This window comes from Xiphophorus maculatus, chromosome 12, assembly GCF_002775205.1.
Source record: "Xiphophorus maculatus strain JP 163 A chromosome 12, X_maculatus-5.0-male, whole genome shotgun sequence".
NCBI lineage: Eukaryota > Metazoa > Chordata > Actinopteri > Cyprinodontiformes > Poeciliidae > Xiphophorus > Xiphophorus maculatus.
Genome location: NC_036454.1, coordinates 3,893,723 through 3,919,838, shown reverse-complemented (window position 1 = coordinate 3,919,838; position 26,116 = coordinate 3,893,723). Strand labels below are relative to the sequence as shown.

Here is a 26,116-nt window from a genome sequence, read left to right as displayed (position 1 = left end):
CTCGTGCGCTTTCACATGGAAGAGCTGTTAGATTTGTTTCTGTGATGTTTTCCATCCTCTATACTAATTATTGGGCTTCGGCGACGCGGTTTCAAAAGGTGCAAAAGCATCTCAGAGTATCTGCACGCCATTATCTGCAGCCCTCTGCTGCGCCGCGCCACGCGCACAGGGAGGGCTTCATCTCCAGCCAACTTGCTGCTGAGAAACAGATGCGGCTTGTGGAGCCAGAAAGTACCAGCAGCAGCGCTTCAGAGCATTTATCCTCATCTTCCGTCTGAACAAGCACGTCTCATTAAACCCACACTACAGAGACATTGCAGCACATAGCCAATTTCTCCCAGCAGTCGTGAGGTATTCCTGAAACGCTTCTGACAACTTGACAAGCTAATGCTGCATGTCCAACCAGCCCCCCTGAGACCAGCGATAGCCTCAGTCTATTGTCAAATTACCATGAGAAGCATCTCGGTGAAATGACCCTGCTGGGGGGGAGCGGCGTCCACGACACCAGCTCAGAGAGGATCTGAACTGAGGTTGTTAGGAATCTGATTGAAGCCTCCTTTGTGTTTGGATGGCCAATTATCTCACTTTGAGTCGATGTGAGTTTGAAGCACAGAGCGGTGGACACTCAGACAATAGGTTATTACCACTAAGAACTCATCTGTTTAGATGGTAATTAGTCACAACAGCGTGACTTCTGGAGGAGATTAAAACGCTCCAATAGATTCACTCCTAACTGGATTAATTTGTTGTAAAATGTCTAAGTGTTGCGACCCGTCTAGGGGTGGCCAGATCATAACATGAAAGGTCCCTCCTCGTCCCATCCCAAGCAGCCAACACACACAAAGTTAAACATTTTACAGTGATATTCATTAATATATATATATATGTATGTCTTTGATTTAGATATGACAAAAATGGAGCATATAACTTCAGAATGAGCTAGTGCCAAATCAACAAACAAAAGAAACTATCTGAAAAATAATCAACTTACCTAACTGAAAATAAATAAACCAAATGACAAAAACTTACCTCCCTAACTAAAAAACAGGAAATAACTAAGGTAACATAAATGGCAGCTCACTCCTACAAACTCCAAACCAAGAGGTTTAACAAACAAAACAAACAGTGTGGCCGGTTGAGCTGAGCAGAGGAGGGATCCTCCAGGAAGTCCAGGTCGACTCCGGGAAGCCACCAATCGGACGTCCCCCGTCGTCCTCCAGGCACCAATCACAAGGAGGCGCCTGCACACTCGTTTGCATAATCAGATTTAACGACCCCAGTCGTAACACTAAGGTTAAGTAAATTGGTGTAAAAATGGATTGACATGTCAGAGGAAACGGTTTTAAAAGTCGAACCCTTCAGAAGCCTCAGTTGTCAGAGTCGTAGTCTTGCAATCTGAAAATTGTGGTGCAGCGGTTTCCAACAACAACACTCCTGAATCAAATGGCTAAATTATTTCCTCAGCATGACATCAGAGTTTGGAGAAACCTGATAAAGAGCCGCTCATTTCGTTCAGGTGTTTTTGAAAAGTGGCACAGTAGCAGCTCTCAAGTACTCATTATTCTCAGCATGTTCCTCAGGTTGGTTCTGAGGGCAAAGTGAACATAATGTTTATTTTACAAGTGATCATAAATTATCAAAAGTCATTAGAAAATGTTGTTTTGTTGTATTTGCACAGGTCATCCAAACCACTGCTGGTCTCTGCAATAGACTGTGACTCTGCTATGTGATGCTGTGTGGAATCCACCCAGAAAACTGTTTATAATTTGGAAATAGACTGTAAACTGAACCTCCATATGGGAAGCAGAGGGATTTGTGCCACTACATGTGCTGTAATTCCTGTAAATAAGAGAAATCTTGACACTTGCAGGCACATTGTGTCCAGTTTATCTCTCTGCAGAGAGACTTCAGAAACAGTCAAGGACTGTAAGGCAACAAAATTGGGATTAGTATTGTGGTGTTGGGATCAAGAGGCAACAGTCAGACACTCAGGTTGGAGCCAAAACAGGGACAGTCTGGGACTATAGGCAGCTAAACTGGGATTAGCATTCTGGTTTTGGATCCAGAGGATCCAGCTTGGGGACAAAATAATCTGGTCGAGAACCAGAACCATTTTTAACATTGCAGACTCAAGTCGGACAGCCCTGGTGAGACGGGTATTTGTGGTTAGTCCTGTTTACCCAGACATCCAAAACCAAAACCCAGTGCAACCAAATGGCTTCAGTTTATACCCAATTACTAATTATTAGTGGTGGTTTTGCGCAGTCTAGTTAATTAAAACATTGAAAATACATCTGGGGGAATCTCAGCACATATCAAATTCAGCATTCACTGCCAGAATTACATCACATGTAGGTCAGTAATTTTTTAATGGATTGATGCTTAGTTACTTATGGTATAGAAAAATTGGCTTTTGAGGCTTTTAATGAATGAAAGCCGGTGTTATTAATTACTTAATAACAACATGGATAACAAACATCATAGCAGACATGTGAGGGAGAAAGATGTGGAGAAGCTTCGGTCAGGTTCTGAAATAACATCCGCAGCCACAGAGCGTTTCAATCCAATGGAGGGTGTATGACGGCTGCAAACCCAAACTGACTGGCCGCATAATGAGAGCATTAGCCAGAGAAGCAGCCAAGATGCCCACTAAACTAAAACCATCATCTTTTATCAGACGAAGCAACGACTGAAAACTCCAAGTGAGTGACTCATAACACAAAGATTGGAAATGTGTAATAATTAATGTTTCTGCCATGCCTGAACCTCTTTCATGTTTTCAGGTGCCCATTCAATTCACCTAATCAGTTTTATGCAGCCCACCTGTGCCATGCCTAATTATCTCTCCCTACTTCTGCGCTCTCTCCATCTCGACCTCCCTGTCAGATTATCAGCCGTATTTTCCGGTGGAAATCCAGAATCTCTTTCATTGCTCTCATAATTTTTGTGTTTGACCTGTTCATGTGCTGGGATTACTCCCTCCTTGGCCCCCAAAACACTTCCTCCTTATGGATTCAAGCAACTCCCCTGAGTTTCCCGCTGCCAGGCCTCAGTAACGTCGTCACAACTGCAGCTTCCTGGATCACAACACGTCACTCAAAGTTTGTGATTCTGGCTAAATCAGGTTCAAATTAGTAATGGATGTTTCAAGTAACCAAAACGTCCAGATGATCCTCAACCAGAGGCATCATTCATGTTACTACAAGCGTTGTCAACGTTAACGCATTAATATTACATAAAGCAGATTATTGGAATATCCTACAGAGAATTACTTAGTTCACATCAATACGTTATGTGAACAACTTTTCTGCAACAGCAACAACAGTGGAACGTTTTCAATGTTTTAAACTGTAAGAATGAATCTCAAACGCTTTCGTCTCATAGCATCTTGTTTGTTTAAATTGTATTTTTCTGTTATAAAACTGACTTTTAAACGTATTAATAACTTTGTCCCAGAAGTGATTAGTCAGATGATTTCAAAGCCACCCACAGCAGGAGTCCTAACAAGCAGCGCTTTAAATAGAGACGGGCAATTCAGTGACATTAAAAACATGACTTCAATAATCATCTTTCTCATTTTAAGGACCCCAGATTTGGAAAAGTAATAAAAAGTTGATGAAATGTTAGAGCTTGTACTTCTAATGTGAAAAAATGTCTCAAACAGAGAATTATGTGAACGCTGAAACACTTCACACTGCTCAGTAACTTTTAGACAGTTTTTATTTTCTTTCTTCACTGAAGTTTGTTTTAAATAACACTAAATAACTTTCTTTGTACTTGCAGGTTAACTTTGTGTTTGCACTGAAGTTTGATTTTACCATTTGTTTTAAATTGGTTTCGATTGTTTTGTTATGTCTGACTTTCCAACTGTGAATGATGTGGTCAGTAACAAAAAGTCACATTTACAGTTGGATATAAGCGCAAATATCTGAAAAACTGCAAATATTTCTGAGTTAGCTTCACAAAATCAGCGATTGCGATTAAAATAAAATCCAAAAAACAATCACGATATCGTAGAAGGACTGATCAGTGGAAAAAGATGTTCAATGAAGAATTTACTGAATGCAGAGACAGCTGGTTATTTACTTTGTTTATGGGTTTTATCAATGCTTTCTGGAACAACCGGCCTTTTGACAACATCCACGATGTTGATGTGGCCCAAAATGAAACTGAGCTTCACACCCCTGCTTTAGAACAATGCTCAAGTCTTTAGCATTTTTGGATAAAGTCATTAAGAGCCACAATGGACGGTCTAAATGCAGCTCCGGAGTTGCAGGTTGAGAACCCCTGATCTAGACATAGTGTCATTTTTCCTTTCAGCTCAGATGCATAATGACTGTAAAATAAAAAGAAGTTAAACTCTTAGATGACGAAGCTTAGTGAAAACACGGAGGTGGAGAACTCTGGAGAAGAACTCTGGCGGCATCAGGAGCGCGGAGGCTGACGTGTGTCAGGCCTGATGCTGCGTTTGACAGTGATGCTGCTCAAAGTGCCTCAGCGTCTGAAGCATCAGCCAGTGACACGGACACTCAGGACTGCAGCCTGCTACGCCCTGCATGAACCACTGCTCTGCCTTTCATACTGCATTCAATCAATCCGATTTTATTTGTATAGCACATTTCAGCAGCAAAGCATTTCAAAGTGTTTCACATCATATCAAACACAGAAACACAATGCAACATAACCAGAGTAAATACAGAATTTAGTTTTGAAATTATGATTTTAAGTATATTTTTCTTTATGATGGAAAATAAAACTACCCACACAAGGCACTGGATAATAAATCAATAACAATATACATCGCAAATAGACGTGATCAATATGAATAGACAATACATCTGAGAATATTCAATAGAATATTCACTGAACTCTGATCTAGAACCGCACAGCATTATGGGAAATGTAGGCAGAGGAAAGGCTTCTGTCTAATCAAGTTTGGCGGCATCAACTAACTCACTCACTCTTTGGTAATCTAGCAACTCACTCAATATCTGGTTACCTAGCAACAGCCTGTTGAGTAGCTTGTGCAGCAGCAGTTTCAGGTTTCTCCTCTCTGCTTTGTAACTGCTTAGAAATAAACGGTGTGAAGAGGAAACTGTGGATAGAACAGGAAAAGCCTCACTACCAGTTATTCAGGTATTCAAAACAAAAAGCTAATCAATAACTATTGGTACTGACTGATCTGAAATGCTTATGTTGTGATAGGTTTGGGTCAATACTGAAAAACTTAACAACTGAATAGCAACTCCAGTCTGCTAAACTGGTGAGCTAACCTTCGCCGCGTGGGACAGTTTGTCTCAATTCAGCCTCAAAGGAGGGTAATCCAGGTCATTCCAATGCATTTCAACTGGATTCAAGTCCATACTTTGACTAGGCCACAGCAAAACCCTGATTTTGTTTTTTGGAGGAAAAGAAAAAAGGGGGGGGCTCTGATGTGCTTTGGATTATTGTCCTGCTGCACAACCTAAACTAAATGCAGATAAAGGTCATGACCTCCTGACTGGAGATTCCCATCCAGAATCTCCAGGACCGACCCATACCAGTCTAAAAGGTTTTTGAGGATCTACAAGATGTTCTTTGGCAACTCTGAATATTGCTGAATATATTCTCCAACATGCATCTCCATTACCTCCATGGCATTGTTGCATCGAAGTGATAAAGTACCTAACCGTTTTCCTCCATCTGAACTCTGAACTCTGTTAATTTATTCATTTTTCTTTAAACTTTCTGTGCTGTCATGTTTACTTCCTTCATATAAATTAGATATAGAGCTGTTCTGTGGTTTTAACTTGGAAAGATATGCAAAAAGCCTAAATTCATCTTTTCAAAGTCTGTTTTTAGGTTGTTAATCCATCTTTTAAAACTTCATCCTGTGTATTAGGCACCTCAACATTAAGAGTTCACATACTTTACACCTTTTGGTTCATTTTACAAATTTAGCAAGGACTCGAATATGAAAATCATCAGTAAGCATTGTGGTCTTCTGCAGTTTAATGTCTGTCAGTATTGCCAGGACAGGCATTGTTTTAATAACATTGTGTTTTATTTCCTTCCATCCTGAGGAACAGGTTGGGGAATTTAGACAGATTAAAGGTTGAAGCTGAGCAGCAGGACCGTATTCCTTCAGGCCAGGAAGGCCCATCGCTGCGTTTCCTTTGAATAGATGCAGCGTTCGCATTTAATCCTGGTCCTTTAAAGCTGCCTGAGGGAAACTTTAACTATAGTACAAAAATAAAATCCAGCTTCCATGATTGGTACTAAATATAGCTTTTAGGAAACAAGGACTTCCAAAGTATTTCTGTTATCATAACATCTTTCGTTCACGTTTCTTCCAATCCAAAAATGGTGAATTATATTGATTTGAAATAAAAAAGACTTACGATGTTCATCAGAGTCAGGAGGTAATTCTGCACATGCTCCTTGCCATGAAAGCGAACCACCGAGTCGTCGACTCCCAGCAGGATTTCGATGTTGTAGTCGTTTTCTCCGGCGTCGCGGCGGCGGCGGACCGTCTGGTTCACCTGCTGCGTCAGTGAGTCCAGCGTCCCGGCGACACCCAGCTCTGGTTCTGCACAACAAAAAAAACAAACTGAAGATTCAAACAGCTGCCGGTTCAGACGAAATCTACAAACAGAACAATTTTTTTAATACTTGCTTGAAAACCACATTAAGTCTTAAATTCTTCTTAACCCTTAGGTTCTATGTTGAACTTAAATTACATTTTTCAGATTCAAATTTGAAAAATAGAGTAGGAATAATCATTTTATTTACATTTTATTTTTAAAAAGGTATGTTTAGTATTTATGCACACTGCAAAAACACAGAATCTTACCAAGTATTTTTTATCTAGTTTCTATTACAAATATTTCATTACACTTGAAATAAGACAAAACTAACTTAGAGGCAACTCTTCAGCAAATAATATGAGTTGTTTTATGTCGATAATTTCTTGATATTGATGAAAAGGTTCTTGTTCTATTAGCAAATTATTTCTGATTGTCTTGTTATAAGTGAAATAAGCAGCAGCCAACAGCATGTCAAATAGCATTGTTTAGTTTTGTGCATTATTTTATTTAAAACAGGAACAATGTGCAAAGAAAATAAAACATAAATAAAATATTCTTTGCATCAGATTTGGCTTAAAGCAGGTGAGTTAAAGAAGCAGTTTAATATAACAAAACAATCATTGAAAGTCCATACATACCCTATATAGAATCATAAAATTATAAACTTCTGCTCTGTAGTCATTAATGCCAAGATTTCCGTTTTTATTTCATGCTGGTTTTCTAACAGTTGTTGAGGGAGAAAGTTTAAGACTTTGTGGGAGTTTGTTCCAGTTTGTGACGCCTTAGAGTGGGAAGGTTGTTTGTGCATTCAAGTATTTCATCATCCAGAGCTGCATTTTATTTCAAATATTTCAGATACGCTCCGAGGTAATCCATGAATACTGAACAGTAAATAGGTGGGACTCCACTGTAAGTCAAAATAAAACAATCTACCGACTGATGAATGACATCTAAAAGCATTTTTTTAATATTTACCTCAAAACCAAAACCTTTCCACATAATCAGAGGAGAACTCCTGTATCCATCTGACTGTATATTCGTTCCTCCAGCGTTTCACTGCATCTGCCTCCTGTACTTATTATTCAGGACTGGCTGCCCTGTAGCCTCGACTTTCTGAGTTGTTGACTAAATAGTAACAACTGCAGCGCTTACGGCCCTGAAAACCACCGATCAGACTTAAACCTCGACTTTCTGAGAGAATAAAGGAAATGTGACACTGCTGAGCGTTCTGATACAACTCACGTCCGCATAACAAAGGCCGGCGTGACGTACTGCCGGGAACAGAGATGACAAACAGTTCATGGTTATTGTGCGAGGCGTCTTTACAGTTCACAGATCCTCCTCTGAGGTTTCATGACAGAAAAATACCATCCGACTCAAAGCAAGCTTCTCCCTGGAATCCAGATGAAGACGGACTGAACTGTCTAACTTGACAGAACTGAAGCCAATCTGCAGCCAGAACAGACCATCAGAACTGATGAGGCTTTGGTTTTGATGGATGGACCGCCGGTTCTTAACTTTACCCCAAATATTTCTTGGCCGTTCACTCGGACGGCGTAATATCTCTGGAAAACTAATGAGAGGAGATGTGGATAAGAAAGCCTTTATTCCGTCTCCTCAAGAAAGCTGAAGACTCTCCTTTGGAGATCTGACGCAGTGGCCATAATGTCAAAAAAATTCAACTTTCTATAACAATATCTAAAATAAAAATCCTTCTTTTGGGTATCAGCCGTCTGACTGGATATTGCAGAAGAGAGCTGCAGGCCCAAAACCTGTGGAGATAAGCTAGGCCGCAATTTAAACGCATCATGGCGATGCGTTTAAGTGTTTGGTTTGAAGGTGGGAGATCACAGAAAGGCTTTCATTAAGTGTGCTGCTGGTTTTGTCTGGTTTCAACCACAGGAGAGAGTTTCACTGCTGTTACTTTACTATAACATAAAACTGATGTTAAATATAAAAGGATACTCTGGGAAATCTAAGTGTTTCTGAAAGTAACTCATTAGTTCACTTACACCTAATACATGTCAGAAATTCAATCGTATCACTTTATTCTTATCTGCTTTGTTGCTAACAGTTATGTTTAAGCCTTTACAGTATTTTTAGGTCATATTTTATTAACTTATTTAATTGAGTAAATTTTTTAATTGCTTGCTTTGTTTCTGTATTTGCAGTTTTTGTTGTCTCTCTTTAAAATGCACACTGCAAAAACACAGAATCTTACCAAGTATTTTTTACTTTTCAATTAGAAAATCTCTATAAAACAGGCAAAATAAAAAAAATCAAATCTGACTGGAGAGGGATTATAAATCCCCACTGGAGCAGGAGCACATTCAGATCTCCCAGATGAAAAACTTAATCTGATTAGTATTAATATACTATTAAAGTACCAGTAAAATACTTATTCAATAATAAACATCTTGCTGAAGACATAATTATTAAATATGGCTGGAGGCTGTTATAAATATTTTTATCTTGCCAGCTTTGACCTTCACTGCACCGTTTCTTAAACATCAGCCAGTTTCTACGAAACGTGTCATTTAAAATGTTTTGTATGTTTTATTGCAGCCTGGTAATGCGATTCCATTTAATTCAGTTTATAATATGGAGCCAATTTACAACAAATGCCTTCAGGCACTTTGCAGAAAAAAAAATCATTTCAATTCAGTAACAAATACGATCCAATTGATCCAGTTATCATAAAGTTCAGTTCATTATTCTGAATAGTTTAAAAAGTTTTCTATGAAAGGAAACCCAGCGGACTGTATTGAGTCATTTTCTGTGTTTCCATTACAAATGTGTCCAAAACTGTGTCAATATTCCACTAATGTTGAAAAAAACCACAATTTCCCAATTGTAGTTCTTACGTAAAATAATAAACGCAATTAAAATCACATGAATACATTTTCTCACACGACATCTCACTAAGAAACATGTTTCTACATCAACCTCCTACCACTTCCTGTCGTCTTGTTTGTTATCTCTGCCAGTAGAATCATTCGGTTGTTGATCATGTGACTCGTGATGTGAAAAATGTTTACTTCTTTTGATACAACCAAAACAAAAACAAACCAAAAAAAACAGCTCAACCTCGCACAAAAATCTTTTTATTGAAAAACGAGACTTTTTTCTAAATCAATTTGTTTCCATTAAGCAAATTTATTTTTGTAATTAATATTTGCTAAACTTTTAGTTCAGTGGAAACACAGTAACTGACTTATAGCAATCAGAGACAGAAGACAGTCAACTTTACAACAATCCCTCATTCTGAGTATGAATGTGGCGACAATGGAGAAGAAAAATTCCCCTTTAACAGGAAGAAACCTCCAGCAGAACCAGAACCGGGCTCAGTATTAACGGCCATCTGCAGCAACCAACTGGAGACAGTGCAATTAGGAAAATAACAGCTAATGTAAAATAAACAATAAAGAAACAAAAACTGACAATTTTAGGTTAACTACCTAAAATAAACTGCTCCAAACCTTCAAAAGCGTAGAATTAGGCTGAATAGATCTGCCTTTGCGGATCAGGCTAGATACAGATGTTAATATCAGGTTGATGCATCTCCAGCAGAAAGAGATGCTGCATTAATAAACCATTTGGTGCTGCTATTTTCAGATTCCATCTGACAACATTCCTGCATATGAACTCCAATATTAAACCGAAAATAGCAAAACTGTGTTACTGATGTTAAGCCACAAATTTCATAGCAGCATGAATTCATTTTTGACATAAAGCAGAAGCAGAAACGTCTTCCTTCAGCAGGCAGAAATCTGGACCCACAGCAGCGAAGTGGAGCAGACATGAAACCAAATATGGAGTTTATGTCAGTTTATGAAGACCACTCAGCAAACAAACCAGAGTTGGTAAACAAAGGTCACATGACCTACAATGACCCCGTGTGTTCAAGAATACGCTTATTCAGCAGGGTTAGAAACGAGGCTGGTTACAGCAGCATGATGATTGGTCTAAACCAGAGGAGAGCCGAGGACCCAAACATTTTACTTCAGCAAAAGCAGAACCACTTCAACATATTTTTACTCAAGTAAAAGTAAAAAAGTTGCCAAGAAATTACTACAGTAAGATTACAAAAGTATTTGGTAAAATGTCTACTCAAGTACTGAGTAACTGATCAAATTATCAATCATTTAATATTTAAAAATTACATCGTCAGACAGACCAAAATATAAGGCTAAGTGGAAATGTTGATATTTTAAGGATGAAAATAGTTTATATAAATTTAAAAAATTAGAAACATTTTCCAAATCAGCTTCTGTCAATAAAATATTTATGAAACTTTAACAAAAACTGCAGGTGTGTGTCTGGTGAAGTTTTGGTTAAAACATGTTTGTTTTTCATTCAGTGGGTAGAAAAATCAAGAAACTTTACTCAAGAGTGGAAATACTTCATAATTAAATTATTCAAGTAAAAGGGAGAAGTACAGGATAGCAAAAATACCCTGAAGTACATTTTTTCAAAAAAAACGTTACTCAAGTAAATGTAACTAGTTAAATTTTTTGCTACTAGTTTTTTGCCAGTGATTGAGTGGAGAGGGAGCCTGGATAAATAGGAAGAGACGGCTGCCACCTCAGTGCGGCGCGGCTCCCACAGAGTGGGGATTGTGGAGCTCATTCCTCCGCTCTGCCGCTCTGGTCATGACTCGGGCATTCTTGTCGTCCTGCTGCTGAGTAAACAGGCTTTTCTGAGGTCCACTACTTCAAACGCACAGGTTCTCCTCAGCAGCGCTCCTGTTGCCGCCGCCTCGCCGTGCCACGCCCGGCAGACCCGACCCCGGCCTGCAACCCGCTCCCATGGGAACCCGGCTGCAGCGGCCAGCGCCGGCCCACACGGGCTGCAGCGGGGCAAGGTGGCTGCAAGCTACCGCAGGCTAAAAATGGACCAGAGGCCGGCCGGCGCCTCAAGTGGAAATCTACTCTGACTGCTGTGACGGAGTTAATATACACTGGATTAACTCACTAATCTGTAACGTTCATACCTAAAGTTAATTGATCTTATCGATAATTAATTGTTAAGCCATCAGATTGTTCAACACCAATAATCCCCCCATTTAGACTGTCTGAAAATGCTAAGTTACATATATTTAGAAATATATTATTATTAATATTTTATTGATTTATTTTCTGTGTGCTCCGAGCAATAACATGTCGTTGCCAATTTCACTGTTGTGTTTTTGTGCAACAACAATAAAATAAGTTTAAGTCGAAGTGACCATGATAATTTGAACATTTTGGCCTAAATTTATAGCAATTTGTCAAATAACTAGAAATATTGCTGTTTGTGATATGCAAAAGATTTAAAATTACGTCAACATTTTTATATCTTTTGTTGTATTTTTCTCCCCATTTTTTCACCTGCTGGGTTGATGGTGCGGTTTGGTCCGTCCTCTACTGGAATCTACAGAGTAAAACACAGGAAGGCTAACTTTAAAAACTCAGGAAGGCTAACTTTAAAAACCCAGGATGGCTAACTTTAAAAACTCAGGAAGGCTAACTTTAAAAACTCAGGAAGGCTAACTTTAAAAACTCAGGAAGGCTAACTTTAAAACACAGGAAGGCTAACTTTAAAAACCCAGGATGGCTAACTTTAAAAACTCAGGAAGGCTAACTTTAAAAACTCAGGAAGGCTAACTTTAAAAACTCAGGAAGGCTAACTTTAAAAACCCAGGATGGCTAACTAGAGCTAACTTTAAAAACCCAGGATGGCTAACTTTAAAAACTCAGGAAGGCTAACTTTAAAAACCCAGGATGGCTAACTTTAAAAACACAGGATGGCTAACTTTAAAAACACAGGATGGCTAACTTTAAAAACACAGGAAGGCTAACTTTAAAAACACAGGATGGCTAAGTTTAAAAACACAGGAAGGCTAACTTTAAAAACAAAGGAAGGCTAACTTTAAAAACACAGGATGGCTAACTTTAAAAACACAGGAAGGCTAACTTTAAAAACACAGGAAGGCTAACTTTAAAAACACAGGATGGCTAACTTTAAAAACACAGGAAGGCTAACTTTAAAAACACAGGAAGGCTAGCTTTAAAAATCCAGGAAGGCTAACTTTAAAAACACAGGAAGGCTAACTTTAAAAACACAGGAAGGCTAGCTTTAAAAATCCAGGAAGGCTAACTTTAAAAACACAGGATGGCTAACTTTAAAAACACAGGATGGCTAACTTTAAAAACACAGGAAGGCTAACTTTAAAAACACAGGATGGCTAACTTTAAAAACACAGGAAGGCTAACTTTAAAAACACAGGAAGGCTAACTTTACCAAAGTTGTTGGTTCTCATATTGTTTTTTAGACAACGCTACATATTTCTTCTTGTGATTTCTACATTCCCATCTACTTCAACGCACTCCGGATCAAATCGAAACGGTTCAATGACGTTACTCATCACTGTTCTGGCTGGACTGAGCTAGCATATATCATTTACCCATAATGCATTGCAGCCTTAGGCACCTTGATGTCGTCAGTGTGACAATCTTTCATTTAATTTTATAAAAACCAAACAGTCTGCAGAATTTCTACTGTATTGTTTTTACATCTAAAATATATTTTGTGAAATAAATATCTATAAATCATAACAAAAAGGAACCTCTTAGTTTGCTAAATAGAAAAATAAAAGAATGGAATATGTGAAACACACAGAAGAGTGTTGCTGTCAGAATGCTAAAACTTCACTCCATGAAGTCAAAATCAACGTTATCAACATATTGTTTTGCATAACGTTATAATTTTTCTGCCTTACTGCATTTTTCCCTTCATATCACATCAGCAATTTTTGGTTGATAGTCGTTTCTATTCCGTCATGCAGCTCAGTTCTATGAACGCTATTCAGGTGAAACTTTAGACGCAGAAAGTCACTTTGTATCCCACACCAGACTCTGTTCCTATTCTGGTATGGCTCCACCATCTTTGTTTCTGTATCAACTGGTTCTCCTTAAAGACCAGTGGCGCCCTCTGCTGGATGAAGGCTAAACTACAGCACTGAAATGAGGGGCGTTAAGTTTCAGCAAACAGCTAGCTTACCAAAGGATTGTGTTTAAAAATAATAACGGATGAGTAGCTTAAGAGCGGGTCACTCAAAATAAAAGCTAAAGACACTTATGCGATCGGAGGAATTCATGTCTTCAGGAACATTTTTCAGTTTCTCGGGTTGAACTGAACTTTTATTGTCTTTAGAACATGATGTTGTGTGACTGCAGGGCAATTTCACATCCGGTGGTCTGTGAGTGTTTGTTAAACAGGTTAAGTGGTCCTGGAAAAGTTTGAGAAACACTGGTCTAGACATATGTTATTAATTGATTGGAACTCATTTTAATCTACTATACCATTAATCAGCAATTGATTTAATTAACTGTTTGCATCCCTAATTCATTCTTTGCTCCAGAGCCCCATTAGACATGTAGGTATGTCAACAGATTCTTCTTTTTACACTATAACATTTAGGCCAAACTCTAACCCTGTGTGGACGCAGAAAATAAATATATTTCTAATCATAAATGTTATTCGGTCTGACAGGAAACTAACAAAACATTCTCATTATTTGGACGGCATCCCAAATTTTCAACAACCCCAAGCAGCATGTTACATTAAAACGTGGGCCGTAATCCTTTTATCTGTTCTGTGTGAAGCAGCGCTGGGCTGCAGGATTTGGCCCATTTACTGCCGCCATGTCTGGGAATCACTCAAATAGCCTCACCAAGAATTAGCATGAAATCTACGCTAAGCTGGGAGTTATTCATCTCTTGTGGCAAAACTAGTAAGGCTTTAAACAAAGAGGCTCACAAAGATCAAGTTACCATTGTCTGCAGCAAAAAGCTAATTTCAAACTGTGGAAACAAAATCTACAAAACATCTGGTTGTTATTGTTAAAAAATGCAATCATGCAACTCTTTTTGACCTTTTCATGTCGCATTTCTACAGAAATGTACAGTATCACATTAAAACATGACCAAAGTAATACTTATTTTGTACATACATAATAATTTCAACCAGTAGGTGGCATATAATACATAACGAGGATGAGTGCAATGGCTAACAGGAGTTGCTTTCCCAAATCCAGCCAAAATATATTTTTATGAAGCCCTCTGGACTCCAGAGTGATGCATAAATAGGACCATTGTGCTAAAATATTATTTAACAGTCAAATCAAACTGTTTTTCTCTGCCTAAAGCCAAACTACATGCCTTCTGCTATTTTTTGGTGATTTTGCGATTGCAAAAATTCACACAAAATCAAAAGATCCCTGCACTTTTTTGCACTAACGTGTAATTGTTTGATTAAAACTGAGTCTGTTGCACATTTTCCATTAAAAAAAAAGCTCAAAAAATGGGTTTACCCGATTGCTATCCCCCACCAGCAGGTGGCAGTATTTCTTACTTCTACTACACAACTGCCTCAGCCTAATGTGGGGTTAAAGTCTGTGATCAATGAGAAGAGTATCAAAAAGTCACGTTTACCATTATGTACAAGTATAAATATCGCAAAATTATTTGTACATATTTTTAAAGTTACACAAATCAGTGATTTCGATTGCATAAAAAAAACAGCAAAATCCTGAAGGGAATGGTCAATGTGAAAAGATGTTCAATATGATTTCATTTTAGGAAGTACATATAAGATTCAAACTAATATATCTTGCTGAAAAGTTACCAGTAAGTTAGTTTTGTACTATTTTAAAGTCACTAAGATATTTACACTAGAAACTAGACCAGAAATACTTTTTTAAGAGTTTGTGTTTTTGAGGTTTAATGATTATAAGTTAATGCAAAGTCCTCAGACAGATTTAACTACTAGACATAAACAGTTCTTGTCATCTTTGAGGATCCAAAATATTCTCACTTTAGACTTAACTAAAATGTCATTGGCTTCATCTTAAAGATATTAAATTAAACTGGATTTAAGCATGACCTAAACATTAAAAAACAAGAATGTAAACAAGAGAAAACTGTATTTGGACGAGTTTCTATTAAACTGCGCCGGATATATGAAGTTTCTTTTTGCATCCAAAAAATGGCATTTTAACAGGAGTGTGTAAACTATCTCTCCACTGCAAATCCTTCCAAAATAAACTTTACTATAAGCAATTACTGATTTATTCCCAGTCCTTTGTAGTGATTTCGTACTCGATGACTCAAAGTGGAAAAGCTCCAGAGAGAAACGAGGGTGAAACATCAGAGCAGTCAGAACGGCTTTCACTCAACAGTGGAGTTAGACCAATGAGTCAGAGCCACTAACTCATCACAACGCTGTCATGTTTCAGCGCATTTCCAGTTCATCAGCGTTAGCCTCTCATTCCCTGAACGCGGATGGGTGGAAACAGCTTCAGGTGGGATTCATGGACTGTGAAAAGGTCAGGATCGCCAAACGCTGACATTCAAAGGAGAAGACGTCTGATCAAAACATTCGACATGCGTCACAAATCCAACATGTCAAGAAATTGTCCAGCCACATTTTTTTCAGATCACTTCCTATATTTAGCTAAGTTTCATAAATTAAATGAAAGTTGATTTAGATAAAAGCAAAGTCGGTTTTTCAGTGAAAGTCTCTGGATGAACGAGGTTCTAAATTTTATAAAAACCTGGCTATAAAAAGATGAATACTTTGTGTTAACATTTTCCATTGTAAAAAAGTCATTTAGGAAATAACATTACAAATAAAAAGCCTTCGTTGAGGGCCGGACAAAATCAGTTCAGCGAACACAAATTGCCCCCGGGCCGCACTTTGGACACCCTTGCATTACAACGTCTCTGCAAACTAAAGCTTTGGCTTCCAAGTAGGAAAGACAAAGTTTCTTTAGTGAAAAAGTTTTAAAATCATACACTGCATCTCTCACAAAAACAAAAGTGCCCTTTTAAGAGCCACTTTGTGTTTTTTATCCCCCTTATGAGACTAGCAACCCGATAAATGAGCAATTAACTCACCAGGTATAAAAGACGTAGCAAATATAAACCATACCAGAAGCTATTGTCTTGTTTCTACACCAAGATCCTCCAAGCCTGCAGGTGATTTAATGCAGGCAATTTACTGCGTCACATAAGGGAATTTAACTTCCTATTGCACATAAAACCAAGAATAATTACCCTGGATTTTATGACCGAGGCTAACGCTTTGTCCGTTTCTCTTTTCTCATTTCTCAATAGAGATGAAAATGGGTGCTGACGGGACCAACAATGCAGCCTAATTACCAGCAGCGCACCACAAGAGGACAAAAAGATGCTGGACCAAGCAGCCCGCCTCTGCGCCATGCGGCGCTGCGGTTCGGCGCTGCTAGGCGTTAAAAAGCTGCGTGTGTGTCTACGTGCTTTCTCTGTGGCCCACCTGCGCTTTTAAATCACTAAACAGGCTCCTGTGAGGTTTTAGGGCATAAATTTGAAGCCAACACTCAACCTCCTACTGGGAATTATATTAAAGTAGAGCTAATGATTCCTAGCTCTTGGTTTCCTTAGCTAACAAAATCAGTTATGGGACTTTCACTGCAAAGGTAAAAGGCAGTTTGTTTCCGAGCAGGAGGGTTCCCTTTAATCTAATGCAAATCTTAGTTTAATTATCTGGAAAGTTCATATTTCCTCTGATTTTTAAAGTAAAACATATAAAAGTTTTATATTAATTTTATTTTTAGTAATCCACGACTTTCTGTTTGCTTGAGGGAATAAACACGCTTTGACACCAGTGTTGTCAAACATAAGCCATCCTTTGATAAAGTCGATACTAAAAAAATTTATTATTTAGATACTCTTTGCATCAAAGTATATGAAAACTAACCTCATTTACCCACATTTTTGCACTTCTTTCAACGGTAGTTCTGCAACAACAGAGACACTCAGTTCCTGACCTCCTGCTAGCCACTCAGCTCTTCAAAGACGTAAAAGTTTTAAAATCTGCTAACATGAAAAGTACAAGAAAGAAAAACATGAGACCCTGTTCAGCTGATGAGTTAAATAACAGCGCTGCTTGGAGATACATTTTCATGAGGCAGGCACACAGGAAAAAACAAATGTTACATTTTGACACAAGCTAGCTGCGCTAACATTACAAGCTAAAGCAATGACATTCAATGCTAGAGAGCAAAACTCCTGTATCTGCAGCAATAAATACTTTAGCCAAGAAGCAAGAATAGGCTGAGTAAAATCCAGACACAATGCGAGTACAAAAACAAATTCAATTTAACTTTATGAAATAACTTTAGAACTAATGCTCCACCTTAACTATTACCACATAAATCCAATTGAGTAGAAGGTCTAATTTATCCAAAAAGCCCCAGTGGAAATGTTAGCTATATTTTACTGTTATTTTAGGGATCGACAACGGAGTCAAGGACAAGAAAAGCATTAAAATTATATTTACATCAAAGTTTGATGAGCAGCAGTGCAGGACGACTGTGAGACTGTCACATGTTGCTGAAGTCTCTAACAACACAAATACAGTAGCTACATTTGTTGCTAGTAACGTTTTTTTTTTTTATAGTTGCTATAGGATTCTGGAAAGTTGGTAAGTGCCAGAAAGATTAAGCGTTGCTGCTGAATACATTTACATGGCACAGAAATGCAATCACAATTATCTTAAAACGCAATTAACTTTAGCATACAGTGATCCAATTTATTTGCATATACTGTATATATATATATATATATATAAAATGTATATATCCAGAACTCTGAGTTAGAGAACTGCAGCAAACATTTCAAAGTGAAAATTAAAGGAAATTTTCATTTTAAGAGTTCCTACCAGGGGTACCAGTAAATGGGGAGGAAGTACTTTACTAAAAATAAAAAGACTCAAAGGAAATATGTGAATATGTGAACTGTAGAGAAAAACATTACTCCTCATCAGTTGGAATTTACAGCTGCAGATTCAAGCTTAGTTTATAATTATCGCTCATATTTATAGATGTCTGTTGAAAACTCTCAAATGTTTGCTAAAGCTGCATTTCCTTAATTCTTTGCACTCCAGTTGGCATGAGGAGGAGAATCAAAGTGAGGAACTGAATGTGTAAAAAGAGAAGATAGGATAAGGGGAGAGAAGTGATGCAACTCAGCAGTAAGAGCAACTCTACATCTTTCAACCAGGAAGTTTACCGACAGCATCAGGTGAGCGAAAACAAGAAAAGGCCTCAGAGTCAATTTAACCTCACAGGAGACGAGTACAAAGCAAAGTACAGAGCGGAGGCTAACTGGGTCAAAGCTTCGCTCTGTGATCAGGGATTTCAAATATCAGGGTAAAAAGAAGCCAGAGACTGCAGATATGAACTGTATTGGATATTAAATATGGCCTGGTGAAAACACCCAGAAACCAGGAAGATTTCTAAGAATCCAGGAACAATAAAAACTGGGCAGTTTTTTTCTGTGTCTTTATGATTCTCAGCAGCAGCACAAAATATTAGGCAGGAAGCTGTTGTTTCTGATTAGTTTGGCATTTAATGCTTCCCTGTCAGGAATAACGCTTTGTGATTGGAAAAGGGCAACGATAATGATGAGTGTTATTTTAAGCAAGCAAAGACAATCAGTGAAGAACATCAGGACATTTAAAGAAATACAGTAAAATCTGAACAATTCATCTCAGTCCATAGGAAATTATTCCTCAAACACAAAAAGCAGATCAATGGTTAAGTTCACTGATATAACAGAATTGAAATGTTGAAAAAATACAAATCATTCTCTTGATTAGTAGATAATATTTAAATTAATAAGACATCAAGAGAATTTTTTTTATTTGTATTCATATTAAAATAATTAAGGAAGGTTTAATGAGTGCTAAATTAATGCCTGATTAAATTGTGGTCAATAAGTAAAATACCATGAATTCATGAGCAGAGAAATTGTTTGTAGATGCTAGACCTTGAATTGTATTTTTTATAGATTTTTATATTCAGAAATGGTTGAAAGTAACCCTTGCATTGCTGCTAGAGGAGCTGGAGTTTGATTGTCCAGTCCAGAGATGTTCTTTGGATCAGAAATGTCGATTTTTGTGCTTAATCACACTTAAACTGATGTGCCCGAAGATAAATCTTATATAAAACATAAAAATAAAGCAGATGATCACTTTCTCCTTTACTTCATAATTCCCTCTAAGTAAAATCTCAAACCTCTTCTTCAAACTGGTTGAATTTTAAAAGTTTTTTTGTTTTTTTTGTTCTATCTGGGCACTGAGGAAGAAAATTATTTAAACATGAAGCTTTGTCTCTGTGTCTAAGCCGTCAGTCGAAGTTAATTCAAACTTTAATCTAAAAATTATGTGAGAACTTTAAAATGACTGGAACATTAGAAACTGTGACAATGATCCTGTCAGACTTCTGGCTCTTTAATTCAGGCTAAAACTTTACAGATTCACTTTCAGAACACATGAAATATTAAGGCGGCCAACCACTGCGTACAGTCTCTGTTCTAATAAATAAACTGTTTTCTTTTACTCGTGATTGCCTGAGGACAGGTTTTCTGTGTGTAACCTGCAAAGTTAACTCTGTTGGTGAGACTCTTCATTTCTGCACCTCGATTCACGGTGGAGGAAAAAATGAAGGTGAATTCGGTTTAGTGCATACAGCAACAGGAACCCTTAATATTTGGGTTTTCTCTCTTTTTTTGTCCTCACACCTACGTCACTCGGATAAAGACAACATGAGTAAATTCAAAAAGGACTTTTAATCAGAAATGGGCAGAGAAACTAAAAATTTTACTCAAGTAAGAGTAGAGATACGTCATAATAAAATTACCCAATTAAAAATAAGCACAGTGTAGTAAAAATACCCCTGCTGGGGAAGTTACACGCTTCCTCACATGGTGCTCTAAAAACAAAATCAGTAAAATCTTAAATAATATGGCGGGTTTACTTTGGGTTCGGACCAGGCTCCGACACAATGCCTGCGGGCTCAGGCAGAATTGGGTTGGATTTAAATTCACGATTTAAATTCTACACGACAAGAATATATCTTAAGATTATCTCTACGATGAATTGGAGCTTTATAAAAACACAAAAATCAACAACCGGAACATTAAATTTATCCAAGTGCCGTCACAAAGAAGGTTTTCTGGAACAAACTTCCAGAAAACTGCAAAACATCCGAAACACTGAGTTCCTTCAAGCCCATGGTTAGAGTTGCTTTGAACCATGAAATATGAAACACTAACCAACGTATTTGATATGTATTGATGATTTTAACGATGGAACTTGATAAAATGTAACGTCTGATGTTGGTTTTCACAACTGTCGACTGTATGATGTGACTTTTTTTTGTTTTCACGATGGAAAGCATTTTAAACTGCCTTATTGCTAAAATATGTTCTACAAATAAACTTGATTGATTGATTATGCAACTGCAGCAAGCAATTAATTTTGTTTTAAGCACCTTAAACATCTTTAACAGTGTTCTTAAGTATTGCCAAAATAAAATGCAAACAATTTGCCAGATTATTAAATAAAATGTGATTTTTAAAGGCACTCTTTAAGGCAGCCTGTTTACATTTGAATGGCTTCTCTTTCTGGTGGCAGCCTGCTTATCTGTTGTTGAGCCAGGAGCCTGAGGCCGGTCAGAAGTGGCAGAAATGCAGCCTGCAGCGAACAACGCCGGGCCTTGTTTGGGTCGCTCACCTACAACATGCAGAGAAACTTAGGCTCCATTCATAACAGGCTCCAAACCCACTTTCTGGAAGAAAACGTTACTGTATTTCCTCTCAGGCAGTTCTATATATTTTCATGACCTGCATCTGTGTTTTTTTTTCTGTCCCAGAACAAACAACCCAATGTCATCGCTGAACGCCGAGCTGAGCAACGAACTGCTTCCCCTTCCAAAAAACAGCTGATAACAAACCGATATAAAAGCGTGAAGTGAATAATGGCTGCCAGAGATGAAGGGAGGTGGACGTTTATGAATGGAGTCTGTTTTCACCTACACACAGGATGTTTTCTGTCCTGTTTGTTTCTGCATTAGCAGTTAGAAAACCTACGCAGAATCCATGATGCCAGACTCTTAAAATAGAAACTTAAAGGTCTGGCGGAGCCTCCTCACCGCTTCCTTGAATTCCAGTTTGTCTCAGCAGTTTCCAATGCATTTAGTAAACAAACCGGAAATGCAGAGATAATATTACAGAATTACTTTTACAAGAATAAATTTATCTGATGTTCATATTAGCACATAAAGTTCTGTAAAGTTTAGCTTTTTAGCCACACTTAAAAACAAACAGTTTCTAAATGAATATGTCAATTATTAAGGGAAACCAGCTGCCCATGTGTGGAATTGCCCCCATTGCTAAATCCTGCATTAACTATGATTAGCCATAATTTTTTTGGTTGAGTTTCACGTGGCAAATCCAGACCTGATTACTTCCAGACTGGACAAAAAGAAAAATAAAACCCTTTCATAGAGCTTTTCTGATAAAAATGAAACAACAATATCTCAAAAAGCAACAAGTCATCCATCACACTTCAGGAACAGATGAGAAAGTCACAAACATCTATCAGTCTGGAAAATGTTACAAAGTCATTTTAAAAGCTCTCAGTAAGTCACTGTGGAAATTGAAGAGTGGAGAACCTTCACAGGAGAAGAAATTAGTCCAAAACCAGCTTGATGCTTCATCCAGGAGGTCACATAATGAACAGAGCCACATTTCAGCACTGCATGCTTCACTTTGTTAAGGTCAGAGGTCATGATTCAGAAATACCAAAGAGAAAATATCCTTCAAGAGATGGCAGATGGGAGAGATGGATTTCTATTCTCTATGGTTGAATATGGATGGGAGGCTCTCTTAAATTATTATTAGTGTTCATTTTGTGTTTAATTCTCCATCATGGCCAAACATAGCGAATCATAATAACAATTCAGACTGTGCTGGTTCTGGATGGGAATACAATGTACTGACTGAGGAGACGAACCTGCCTGGAGAGCGTTCAGCTGCTGCTGTTGCACAACTCAAGGTCGAGTTCCTGATAACGAGCAGGGCAGGAAAAAAATCTCACAAACTCAGACCTGCACTGAAAATTTCAGGGTTTCTTCAATGATTCCGTCTGCAGTTTCTGAGCTTTTCACTGGAGAGACAGAAATACCTGATTGTGTTTTCATATACTCATCGTTTCCTACGGTGGCCCAGAAGGTAAAGGATGAAAATGCAAAAGGAAAAATTCAATAACAAAAACCACAACAGAAGTTATGTGAAAAGAATCAGCACAGCCTCAGTTATTACAGGTTTAGTGATGGACTCAGAGCTGAACCTTCAGAGTCACATAAAGTCAGTTATAAAGTTGGTCTTCTGTCACCTGAAGAACATTTATGGGATTAAAGACCTAAAGTTTTAGCAAGATCTGGAGCAACTCATCCATGATTTATCTCTGTTATGTGAAGCACTTCAAACTGCCTCGTTGATGAAACGTCTTTTATGCTAAAACAGAAGTTAGCTCAACTTCCATTGTGGTTTTTGCATTTTCATGACCCTTCTGGGACACCATAGTTTTTTGCTTGGGGGATGGCTGCAAATAAGACAAACTCAATTTATAGTTTCTGAACTTTGCAAAGTGCATTAGTTTCCAGCAATTTCTATTCTGATACCCCAAAATGAAATCTAGTGCAACCAGTTACCTTCAGAAGTCACATAATTAGTAAATACAATCATATGTGGTTAAAATAATACATAAAAATGTTTCTTTGTGTTTATCCATCACATGAAATCTTAATGAAAAACATGAAAGTCTGTGGTTGTAAAAAATTTTGAAAAGTTAATGTATGTCTACACTGCAAAAACACAAAATATTACAAAGTATTTTTGATCTAGTTTCCAGTCCAAATATCTTGTTACACTTGAAATAAAACTAAACTAACTTATAAGTACCTTTTCAACAAGATGCAGCAAAAATGCCTTGTTACAAGTAAAATAAATCTACCAGTTTATCAAAACTAAGTAATAATTGACTTAAAGCAAGCTCCTATATCTTGCTGAGCAGTGAAAGGTTGGGAAGATTTTGTTTTTGCAGCTTTTAACTCATATTTTCAGTGTTTAAAACATCTGTTTTGCCTCAATCATCAATGTTTTCAGGCATAAAGTTTAAACAAAACCAGCAAAACCTCAAAATACATAACTCCACCACAGAGTCCCTGCCACTGGCCAGCTTCTCTGATTCCTAGTTCCTGCCGCGTTCACATTCTTACACAATGCAAAGATGTTGGCGAAGAAAACCAAAAGTGTTGCAACAGCACATTCTCCATCTTACAGATGGAGAATGTGCCGTCTGTAAAAGACAGAACGGATGTATGATCGCAACAAGGAGGAAGAATTTAAAACATCTGGTTTTCTGCTGCAGACTGGATGGAAAGAAAGAAAAAAAAGATGCACCAGTCAGCTGCCAGAAGACTTTTGGAAAACAAACAAAGCATATTAGATGAGAGTTAAGCAAGCCTTTTTCTTTTTTTTAAATCAGGATGTTGCACAACACTCAAGGTCTTTTCCATCCTCCTCCAGATTCTTGGCTTTGTGTGGAGCAGCTAATTATCAGCAGGTTTAAGATGGAAAGAGCTCATCAGGCGCATGCGGGGTTCGTACTTCTGAAGACGTGATGCAACCTGGAAAATATCTGCTTAATCCGCCGGCTTGTGATGCAAACAGAGAGAGCAGATTCAGGTGGAGGCGTGACTGGCATGACTGAGGAGACGAGGGGAGGACGCGTTCAGAGGCTCACAAAGGAGATGCTCACAATTCACTGAGGAACTCAAAGCTGGCGTCTCACACACTCCTAATGGGGTCACACAGTTACAACTACCTGCTCACTATATCTAAGAGAAGCCATCCTCACTAACAATCCAGCAAAACACCTGCTAACCTTGAATGTTTTGAAATTATAGAAATAATTTTCTGCTCCTGTCGACATACACTGAGTCGAAGCGCGGCTCGGTTTGATAGAAACTGGACTCTGATGTGTTCCTTTATGAGCTCATTGTCGAGTTGAATCATGTCTGAAGTTCAGAGCAACGCGGTTTTACATTCCCCACGGTGAGTCAGTCAGCGCAGCTAGGTGTGGATTAAGAAAAGCCATTAGTTGCTACTGAGGATTCATTTGCATTTATCAACCTGGCTCAGAACACAAGCTGTTCATTAAATGGAGCTCAGGAAAGCAAAGACAATTAGTTTGAAATTTTAGCTGTCGCCTTGCAGAGTTTGCAGCTTTCTGGAGAAAGTGCACTCCGCTCCTACTGGCCTCTTCATCCAACCAGTAAAAACTAAAACTGACACCCAGAATTTTGGTGTTTGCTACTGGAAACATGAAAACCTGTTTACACACAGCATTGAAGCAGTGACATTAGGCAGCTCTGGTCTTTTATGATCAGATTTCAGATATGTAACTTCTGACTCATCCATCATGCTCTATCTGCTCATCTCCTCCAACATCCAACCAATGAGAGAACGCTCTCCGTCTTGGTCTCTCTGGCATCGACTCCAGCCAGACTCTGGAAAAAAAACCTCATGTCTGAATCTGCTGGAAACAGCTGCTCAGACTCCATCATCCACCGACTTTACGACTTCGATTCAGCCTGGATGCTGTCCTGGAGCGTTCATTTTCAGAAGCCAGAGGCCTCCGAAGAATTTACACAGGAACTGGTTCAATGCTTTTAAACTCTGAACTCGCTCCAGAGTCAGAGAGGAAACGTTGAACGGCTCCACAGAAACAGAACAAATGACACAAAGATTTGGCCACAGAATGGAGTTTATGGTGCAGACGTTCATATTCAGGTGGAAATCATTCATTTCCCTTCGATGAAAAGAAACAGGAGAATTTAGGAAGTAAATCGCATTCCTGTAACATTTTACTCTTCATTCCTTCCTGTATTCTTGATTAATTAAATACACCAACAAGAAAAAACGTTTTCTTCTGTTAGTAGCTAATTTAGGCACAGCAAAGTTCCTAAAAACTACATTTTTATATTTTTTTCCTGTTTGCCTGAATTGTTTCTACACCTTAAGCCACAGGTGTCAAACTGAAGGCCTGGGACAGAACATGGCGCACCGTAGCTTTTTATGTGGCCCTCTGCACTCGGAGGGGTGTGTCTAAATATTAATAGTATCTATCAAATCCAAGAAATTTTTACCTGCATCTGGTGAAAGTAGAAAGTAAAAATATTACCGTTTGTGACCACAAAGAGTAGCTATGCAGTTCAAACGATAGCTGTACATCAAGGAATATAAAAACACTTTTCCTCACAGAACAGATGCAGCAGAAACTTAAATAAAAACTAAAAATAAATAAACACTATTAAATATCAGTGGCAGTACTTTCAGATATAAATCTGTCCAAAGAATCAAACTGTTGATCTTCGACAGCTTTGCAAAGAAACAATGTTTAGGATGATTATTATCACCTCAGCAGAGTAATCCTTCCTGCTTACATCTGCTTTCTTTGGTACCTCTGCTACAGAAATGTGTTTTATAGGAAAACAAAAACTGTTCCCAACTGTTTTTCCTTCCAGGAGTGCCTTCAGAATCTTGTTTCTACACGCTTCAGAGGAAAAACTGCCAAAATAAAGGAGAGATCTGGAGAATTATTTGCTTAGATTCCTGTTG

General features: G+C 38.1%; 1 protein-coding gene across 2 annotated transcripts in view; it reads right to left on the bottom strand.

Annotated features, from left to right (window-relative positions):
- LOC102217056 (A disintegrin and metalloproteinase with thrombospondin motifs 3-like) overlaps positions 1 to 26,116 on the bottom strand; it is a 191,407-nt gene that overhangs the window by 86,055 nt on the left and 79,236 nt on the right. For both annotated transcript variants that reach the window (XM_023343569.1, XM_023343570.1), the window contains exon 5: positions 6,381 to 6,568. In XM_023343569.1, coding sequence (XP_023199337.1) covers positions 6,381 to 6,568 — 188 coding nt within the window. The remainder of the gene's footprint in view (positions 1 to 6,380; positions 6,569 to 26,116) is intronic.